We start from the raw sequence: 9,598 nt of genomic DNA, 5'->3' as shown, positions 1-9,598 counted from the left end.
TCCTTAACAGCACTAGGTTGGACCCCATCACAGTTGAAGATTTTACCTCATGGATCACCAACGCTTTCTCCTTTTTAAAGGAGTGGTCTGGCATGTTTCCCTGGGGAGCTATTGTCCTCCTGGGATGTGGAGTATGTCTCTGGCTTATTGGCCGTTTAAAAAGATAACATGCCAGACACAAAGCGGTTGTTTACCAGGCTATGATCACCATTGAAAATGGTGCTTCTCCCAACATATGGCTGGCCTCTTTGAAAGATTAAGAGTTTGCCCTAGATCATTTTAGTCACTGTCATGTGGAGTCATTGTATCCAGAGACGGGCAACTTTCCTCGAGCTTGGACCAACCTAAGACACGGGGCCCGGTGGCAATAGGGTTACCCTATGACAGATAATTCTGAGTCATCATCAGGAACGACCTAAGACAGGAGCAATGACAAGATTGACGTGACACCCAGATCTAGTCCAGTCATTTTATTAAACTAAAGGGGGGAGATGTAGGGAGCTGCGCGGTAAAACAAAGATGGCACTGACATCCAGTCCCGTCTGGATGTAAACAACTTATCGCGTATACGCAGGCTTGTCCCCTTGCCAGGGCAGTCTTAGGATAATGAGGTGATCTGGCACCCTCCTGTGGTACACAACAGTACTGCGCATGTGCGGGTTTGCACCTGGCGTCAATCTGGCTGGGGCGGTACCATGCTAATGGGGTGGTTCATGCTCCGACAAGTAGCAGAGGTGATAGTGGGGTGATTCGTGCTCTGCCAATCCCTGAAAGACAATTAGAATAGCCCCAGTCTGTTGTATATATAAGGCGAGCGCCTTTGCTGCTTGAGGTCCCCGTATCAGCAATGAGGTGGTCCTGCAATAAAGGCTGTTGAGAAGAATCCGACGGTGTTGCATCTTCCTTGCCGGCTGAGGTGGGCGCGACAATCCGTGACCCTCTTTATTGTTTTCAGTTTTGTTAAGCTTTGCTGTTGATTTGAAGACAGTCTCATGCAACCCAGGCTGGCCTAAACTCAAGAGGTACCAAGAGTAGCCTCCAATTCAGTGGTTCTCAAGCTTTGTAATGCTGTGATATTTCCTCATGTTGGGGTGACTCCAACCATAAACTTATTTTATTGGTAATTTATGTCTGTGATTTTGCTACAGTTATGATCATAATATAAACATATGATATTCAGGATATCTGAAATGTGACTCCTGTGAAAATGTCCTTCAAACTTCAAAGATGTAATGACCCACAGATTAAGAACCAGTATTCCAATTGACAATCTTCCCATCACTACCTGTCAATAGTAGGGATGACAGGCATGTTTTGATCCCCAATTTCTTTTAGTACTTTTTTTTACCGATCATCTCAGTCTAGGGAACACACATACCAAACACTTGTCACCAGGGCAGAAACCAATGTCTACTTCCTAGTTGCCCCATAATGTTCCCTTTGGTACATCAGAGATACAGTCTGCCTAAATGTATTCAACTGGAGCTTAAGCACCTATGTTGTTGAGAACGTTGTTTCTTTATGTCTTTGCTCTGGGTTTGTCTCTTGTTTTTCCATCTTGAGCAATGAAAAAGGACCTGAGAAGTCACATTTGAGCAAGTGGATTAAGGCCCCTTCTCTGAGTACAGATGCCTGCGACATGGACCTGACAAATGGACTCCTTGAAACGGCTGGGCAGACTTCCATCATGGCATCCTGCTGTGACAACCCTTCAGGAATGCTCAGAGAAAATATCATCCCTGCTCTCAAGGTCCCTGTACTCATGAGAGCTGCTGTGTTCAGTCTTAGGGTGTTAGGATGCAGTCACAACAACAGTAGATACCTCATAGCTGCTCCAGGGCGCTTCACTTTAGCCACATGAGTATTGGTGACCTCTTCATGACCCCAAGTAGCTCTAGCTTGCCTCATGGGATTGGAAACAGTTTCCCCAATTACTCAGAAAAGGCCCATGTATGGTACTCATTGAGCTGTATTTGTGCCATTTCAATTATGGCTCAGTGTCGTTGGTAGATCTGTATAGAGTATGTCAATGAACTTCTTCTATCATGAGAAGCCTGGTTTCATTCCTCCTGGGTCACTCTGGATGGTTTTCTGTGTCCCCACAGGGTTTTATTAGAAGTTGATGTGATGACTATCAAATGTTAGGACAGATTGGACTTGCGACAAATGTCCTATTCTAGGAGAGAACCCAGAGTCAAGAATGTCGACATGGTAGGAAATGAGAATGTGAGTGCATGCAGTTGGGCTTGTGAGGAAAGGAAGCCTTGGTCTGACACTTGATGTGAAGCATGTGGGGTGGGGGTTGGGCTCTGGATGAGATGTCAGCCTCCTGAGAGTAAGGAAGAGGTGAACCTTGATTATCAGGCTGTTGGTTTCAATGCAGACTATTGTCCTTATATCTATCCCAGTGACCCACATGCTAGACACAGTGTGCCACTCTCTAAGTTGTGTTATGAGCGGGCTCAGGAGAGACATGGAGATGGATTGCGGGAAGTGAGGTATTTATTGAAAGTGTCAATAAGTCCATGGGCAGAGAATGAAGAGCACAGTCAGGCTCTCTGGCCCAGAGACATACGAGATGAAGTTGGTTTCAAGCAGAGGGTTTCAGAGACCATGTGGCAGAAGTGGGGGTTATCCAAGTATGGTGATCTTTCACAGCAGAATTCTGAAGAATTCTGAGAATTCTGATTCCCAGAGAGAATCACATGGGAGGTTGTGGGATGCAGAGTATGTGGTCACCAATAACTATTTTGATATAAACTAATCTCCCTGTTGAGAGATCCTAACACTGGGAGGTCTCTTAGTTGAGGAAGAAGGGATGATGTCTCATCCGGAGCCTGTGAATGACCATGAGAGGAAGATGACAGTTGTCCTGAGTCAGTTTTCTCTTTAATCCATTTGGGTCCCCAGAAATCATTCCCAGGTCATTGAGCTAGGGAGCAGGCTCCATTTCCCATTGAGTTCTCTAACTGGAATTCACTGTTTTTGTTCATTAATATGTAATTTGAAATATTTCACATGAAATTATTTTAGAAAATGTTATGACCATGACTTATCACCTTGAGAAATCTCCCTAGTTTTTAAAGTCATGATCTTTCATAGGCCTGAAACTCACCAATTGTTCTAGACTACGTGTTCGACCATCCTGTGACTCTCCCTGTCTCTTGCTTGTGCAGGGCAGGACTTGCAAATTCTAGCCTCATCCCTGGCTTATAATGTGTGAGCTCTGGATACATCAAACTCAGGCCTTCCTCCCCATGTCCCCTGTGTTTCTGACCGAATCATCTCTCTGGCTCCCTTCCATTTTTCTCATAATAAACTTCCCAACAGCCCCTCATCCTCCCTTGAGATGACAGTCACTCACCTGGCTGGGGTTTAGGCGTTACTCTGCTGGCCTGTAGGAGAAGAAACTGTGTCAGTGTGTCAACCATGCTGGTTCTTTGTCCTGCATTTCAGCTGTTCTCTGAGTTCAGGTAACATTAGGGGACCTGGGCACCAAACAGCTCTGCAGCAGCCAGGCAGAGACAGGTCTGAGAATCACCAGGACCTGAGTCCAGTAGTCAGCAGACCTTTACAACACTGCAAATCAGAGCAATGAACTAGTGTACCAACCCACTTCTATTTCTTCCTCTTTTCTTTTCTTCCCTCTTCTCTGGCCTCTTGACACATCTCTGCTTTCTTCGCTCTGTTCACACCATATTTCACTTTTGCCTTTCTGGAATCTGGCTCTCTAGTTCTTCCTTTGAGTGTAGGCTCCTGCACCCTGCAGACTCAGTCTCATGGTTTGAATCCTGGTGAGTCTTCTGTTGCCTCCCTGGCTGCTGCTTTTCCAGCTCTCACTTCTTCTACGTATGGTAATCGAAGGCAGAGCCTGTCTGAAACTGTCGGATGCACACTTAAATGTTCATTTGTAAACTTCCATTACACTCCAACATCTATGCATCTCCATCCTTATCCTGTAGTCCCACAACTTTAAATCTGCTCTGACCTCAGTCCACACGTAGGTATTATGCTGTGTGTGCAAGGTCTTTGGAGCCCAGTTGCCTACAGTTTGCTATGTAACTGTAGATATCCTTTGACCCATGATTCTCCTGTCTGCATTTTCCGAGGGCTGATATTATTGTGTCCCCCTCTGTGCCTCCATTTTTATTTCTTAAACTACACCAATTTTTGAAAACAAATCTTTTATTTTTACAAAAATGCTATTGGATTTTGAAAAAGAACTTCATTGTATTTTCAGGTGAAAGTGTGTGTGTGTGTGTGTGTGTGTGTGTGTGTGTGTGTTTGCAGGGACTTAGTGTATAAAATTTTCCATTGTGCAAATATTCTTACATTTATAAGACTTCTCTAATGTTTCTTTTTAAATTCACTTTGAACAGCGCATAACCACATGTGAATATTTGCAAATGTGAAGACTCATGTGCTGCTGGCGGACCACCTTGGGCATTGTCCTTTAGGAGCTGTCCTCTCTAGATTGTGAGTCAGGTCAGTCATTGTTCTCACACAGTAGGTAAGGTTGGCAGCCCAGGGAGCCACAGCGATCCTATTGTCTCCACCTGTGTGGCAACTCCTTTTGTGGCTCCTGGGATGATACTCCTGTCCCTGTTTGTGGAGCAATCACTTCAACTGAGACACTTCAATGGATGTTCCATACTTTTTCAGGGGGTTTAGTTTTCTAGTGCTCAACTCTTTTACTTGTTGTAGTGTTAGGTTCTCCATACACATTTCTTCTGTTTGTGGCTTTATTACACACCAGACTCTTTAATTTCCATTTTAGTCACACACGCCCAACTAAAGAGGTGTCTCTTTTTTATAGCTATCACTTCCTGTAACATGTTGTCTGCTTGTGCTGGTCTACTCTCAGGTATTCTTCATCAGCTATAGCTCTTTCCAGTTAAGCAGTCAGCTCCTGTGTCTCCTGCATGCCTCTTTGAATTCCTTTGGAACAGGCTCTGTGTTCATCTGCATTTGCTACTCTAATTTCCAGGTGGTCTGGAAGGACATCAGGATCCAGGGATGCAGTCCTTGGGAAATTCAGGAACATTCTCCCTCCTTCTGTTATCTTTACTGTTCCCTGCCCTTCTCCATCTCCCACAGCTGAGAACACCACTCTCATTGGGGAAGCTCAGTTGAGGCCTGTCCTGGACCACTTACCTTTGCTTCCACCACAGAGAGATCATCCATCCGTAGAGGGGGATGATGACTACAACTTTGGCCACGACCATCCCAATGATGCCCCCCAGGTTCAGCAGTGAAGGATTCCTTTGGCCCCTTATGTTCTCCAGGCCAGCTGTGGGGTCTGCAGAGGTGATGATGGAGGGGGTCCTCATGGTCGTACTGAGATCTGTGGAGAGATGAGAAGTGAGCAGATCATGATAGTACTGAGAGCTGTGGAGAGATGAGAAGTGAGCAGATTACCCCTGGATGAGGGAGGGATGGGTGAATGTCACATCTTGTCTTCTGTTGCATGTGGGATGGGGAAGAGCTAGAATTTCTCACAGGGACGGAAACACACGCTTAAGGCTGAGACACAAGGGGAATAAGCACAAATACACAGTCCACAACTATCCTGGCTGTGTCCACATATTTCCATTGGGACACAGATAAATAAGTTAGAGAAATACAATGATTTTTTTTACACTTATATATGTGTAACATACAGATACAGTTATTTCATAGAGTGCTTGTTTCTTGGGACACAGAGCCTGTGTTTGGTCCCTAAAATACATTTCAAGCACCCGGTAAGTGTGCCTGACCCTTGATCCTAGCTCAAGGGACAGTGGCATGCAGTGCTCTGAGAGTGGACAATTAGCCTGATCTGTGTGTCCATTTCCACATCAAACACAGCCAAATGAGGTGTAAACCTAGTACTGAGGAGGTGGAGACAGAATTGTCTCTGTGGCTCATTCAGTGCCAACCTAGCCTCCATGGGAAACTTAAAGCCAGTGAGAGGGTCTATCCCCCAAAATAAGGTGGCTGATACCTCAGGATCTCCTCTAGCTTCTACATACATAAACACATAAACATATAAACATAAACAGAAACACACACACACACACACAGACCCTGACTTTCAAGCACAGATACATACAGACTTACACACACACACACACACACACACACACACACACACAGATACAGACAGAGACACAGAGAGATGGAAACTTACACACACACACACACACACAAAACACACACACACACACACACACACAAATCTGCCTTTACAGACCCACCAGTTCATACACACTGAATATACCAAAATGTTTATTCAAAAAAATAAGATTTTAGCCATATGTGTGCAGCTCAGTCCATGGAAGATTACATTCCTTTGCTTCACACAGATAACTAAGAATAATTTCCCAAACATTTACTTATTTTTGAATTCTAGACCTGTGGTTCTCTACCTGTGCATCGTTATTCCAACATGGATTGCATATCAGGTAATAGACATGTCAGGTCTATTGTGATTCATAACAGTAGGATAATTAAAGTTATGAAGTAGCAATGATATACTTTTATGCATGTTGGTCCCCATATCCTACAGAACTGTATAAAAGATTTGTGGCTGTAGGAAATTAGAGAATGACTGAGCTGGACACATATATTAAATGGCTCCTTTGTCTCTGATTGCAGACAGCTGCTGACTCTACTACAGGTCAAAATGTTAGCTGTAGCCTGCACAGGTAACTGTGCTGTGGGCGTCCTCTTATAGGTTGTCATAAGTACAGTCAAGAGTCACTTCTGGATGTGGCGGCATATGCTCTACTGTCAACACTCAGGAGGCAGAGGCAAGGCAGATTGCTGTGAATTTAAGGTCAGATGGATCTATATAGTGAGTACTAGGACAGCCAGGACTACATGCTGAGACACCAACACAAAATAAATAGAAAAAGACAGAAAGAAAGCTGAAGAACGAAAATAGGAAATAAAGAAGTATTCACATAAAAAGTGGGGTTTTGGGGAGCAACAGATAAAGGTTGTAAGCAGCAATGCAGCAACACACAGTTCCCAGGTTCTGCTGGTGCATATGCAGGGACACACAGTCACTACACTGAGCTCAGGGATCCCAGTACAGGGGACTGCATTTCCTTCTGCATCAGAGGGGCTGGAGGGATCAGAAGACAGAATGGCCACATAATGGAATTGAAGATATTTTCTTATTCATTTTCTAATGACTGAAGAGACTGGAGAGAGAAGAAAGATGTGTCCTGGGGAATTATGAGGTGAAATGAGGGACTGTGGTGACATGTGGCAGTTAAAGTTAGACCAGAGGACACCAGAATATCCATGGTCCCTACTATAAGTTCTGAACTGAAGTTGGAGCTGTGTGTAGATGCTGCATACAGGGACCAATTGGAGCCCTGCCACAGGACAAGAGAGTCAGCTACACCCTGGAGAAGCTCATCCACATTGCAGTCATGGGTCAAAATGGGCAGGACTGTAGTTAGATTTGGGACAGTAAGGGTGTTAGCCATGGGGTGCTGAAGCTTAGAGTCAGGTCTGGTTCTCTCTCAGTAGAGGCTGACAGGTATAGGAGGCTGCAAAGACTTGTCACAACTATAAAGAAATTTTTTTGCAGATATTTGAACAGATCCAAGGGAACATAATATGAAGGGAAGATCAGAGTTGTGAAGCCTGAGGTGACAGTAGGGAACAAGGAAGCCATGTGCCATGGTTGCTCACCATGTGTAACAATGAGTTTTGTCCCAGGAATAGACTGCCAACATTTCATGCCTTCTGTTGTTTGCAGGCAAACTTGGCTGAAGTATGTGGCCTGGTCATTCTCCTTCAAGTTCAGGATTCTGAGGACTCCGAATGTCTGACCCTGTGTCCAGTTTAGGATGAGCCGGTCCTTGAAGTGCTCATGAATGAAAGATAGAGTGGACTGGTAGATGAATTCCCCATGGACTTCTTTCCATCTCCAGGCTATGCTCATCTGCGGATCCTTGGCCAACTTCCAGGGGAAGTAGAAGGAGAAGGGGATCTCAATGGAGCCACCCTGGACTCCAGAGAGGACAGCTGGTTGGTTCACCCCAAAGTAATTTTTTCTTGTGTATCCTCCTGAGTTCCCTGGGAAGGACAGGGAGAATCTGAAGCCACTGCAGGGATTTAAAGGACAACCCTGAGCATCCTGTGCCTTCATGTGAAGGGAGGTGTGGGACACAGGGCAGGACTGTCCCTATGGCTGGGGGGACAGCAAAAAGAGGGAAGGGTTGGGTTGGGCTTACTCTGAGTGTTGAACTCTTAGGTCAGAGAGACCTGGCTGGCTCCTCTACCAGACACTGGACACAAGACACCCACTTTTCCCAGCCACTCTGTTCCCTCCTCTGGTTCAGTCCCTGTTAGAGAGTTCCCCACCACTCACCAGTGTGCAGGCATGTTGCCGACAGCAAAAGAAGGAGAATCTGAGCCATGGCCAGATTATGTCCAGGAAGGAAGAGCAGCAGGGCTATCAGGAAGGCATCGATGCCCTGTCTAGGGGCACTGGGGTGCTCAGGAGTCCAGAGAGAATCAGAGTAAAGTGACACCCGTGCTCAGACCTTCTCAAGTGGAGGACTGAGTTGGGCAGGACCTCTCCATCTCCACCTCCTTGTGGACAACAACTTCCTTTATTGATATGGCTTCTTTTTTTCCCATGTTGCAGAAGATCTGCTCTTATGGTTACTGACAACATGACAGGGCTCTTGGGCCCCTAGTTTTGACTGAGAGACACACCCTAGTCCTTGGCAGGGCTGGTTCTCCCCTCTTCCACCTTGACCGTATGCCTTATCTTCTCTATTCTACTTCGTAAGTGGCTTGTTATCACTCTGCCTCTTTCCTCTGTATTTCCTCTATTCCTTTCCTCTCCCTCCTCAATCTCTTTTGTCTCCCACCATGCTGGTTACTGTGTCTCTCTAATAATCTCACATAATGAAGTTGTCTGTCTCTAAACACTTCATACAGAATGAGGAAGGTGGTTATGAGGAAACACATTCAGTCCCAAGCCTTGGCCTAGTGACCCTTTACCCTATTCCTACTTCCCCCTTCCTGTACTTCATATACGCTTTAGTATTTTTGTGTCTTTTAGGTGCCCCTCAAGGGGCACATTGTCCTGAGCCATTGGGATGAGTTGGCCATACATGGAAGGCCTAGGACTATGGTCCTTGTCAGAAAGAGTTTTGTGTGTGTGTGTGTGTGTGTGTGTGTGTGTGTGTGTGTGTGTGAAAGAGAGAGAGAGAGAGAGAGAGAGAGAGAGAGAGAGAGAGAGAGAGAGAGAGAGAGAGAAAGAGAGAGTTTTATCTCAAGTAGCCCAAGGTGTCCTTGAACTTTTTATGTATCTAAAGATGACAATGAAAGTCTACAGGTCCTCCTGCCTGGACTTCACATGAGCAGGGATTACAGGTGAGCACCATCATGCCCCTTTATCTCCTGTTGGACATAAAATGTTTGCTTCTGTGCATGCTAGGCCAGCTCTACCACATGAACCACATTCTTAGCTGCAGTGAGGTCTGTGATGATGGCCTCCTTGTCCTGAGTCCTTACCTCTAGATTTCATCGGCCTTTCCTTTACTCTCTGGGGCCTCTGGGCAAACATGATTGCTAACTCATGCAAGAA

At 45.5% G+C, this 9,598-nt stretch overlaps 1 protein-coding gene across 3 annotated transcripts; it reads right to left on the bottom strand.

The window, feature by feature from the left end:
• Positions 456-9,064, bottom strand: Pilrb1l1 (paired immunoglobin-like type 2 receptor beta 1 like 1). Of its 3 annotated transcripts, none has more exons than XM_039090009.2 (5): positions 8,369-9,064; positions 7,687-8,073; positions 5,155-5,344; positions 3,365-3,395; positions 456-767 (listed from the first exon to the last, which is right to left on the bottom strand). In XM_039090009.2, exons 1-4 carry the CDS (start codon positions 8,415-8,417, stop codon positions 3,383-3,385), a joined length of 639 nt encoding a protein of 212 aa, XP_038945937.2. In that variant the 5' UTR covers positions 8,418-9,064; the 3' UTR covers positions 456-767; positions 3,365-3,382. The 3 variants fall into 3 exon arrangements, with proteins under 3 accessions (XP_038945937.2, XP_038945936.2, XP_038945938.1); XM_039090008.2 differs by lacking the exon at positions 456-767 and adding an exon at positions 2,010-2,837; XM_039090010.2 differs by lacking the exon at positions 456-767 and adding an exon at positions 2,010-2,329.

This window comes from Rattus norvegicus, chromosome 12 (assembly GCF_036323735.1).
Source record: "Rattus norvegicus strain BN/NHsdMcwi chromosome 12, GRCr8, whole genome shotgun sequence".
In the NCBI taxonomy this organism is placed as follows: domain Eukaryota; kingdom Metazoa; phylum Chordata; class Mammalia; order Rodentia; family Muridae; genus Rattus; species Rattus norvegicus.
This window is presented reverse-complemented; position numbering and strand designations above follow the sequence as displayed.

Bases quoted from the DNA above. Each gene is read 5' to 3' on its own strand.
- Pilrb1l1 (XM_039090009.2), bottom strand. From the start codon at position 8,417: ATGGCTCAGATTCTCCTTCTTTTGCTGTCGGCAACATGCCTGCACACT. The intron at 8,074-8,368 runs GTGAGTGGTGGG...TGTCCTTCCCAG, and splicing joins GGCAACATGCCTGCACACTG to GGAACTCAGGAGGATACACA. The intron at 5,345-7,686 runs GTGAGCAACCAT...ATCTCTCCACAG, and splicing joins AAAACTCATTGTTACACATG to ATCTCAGTACGACCATGAGG.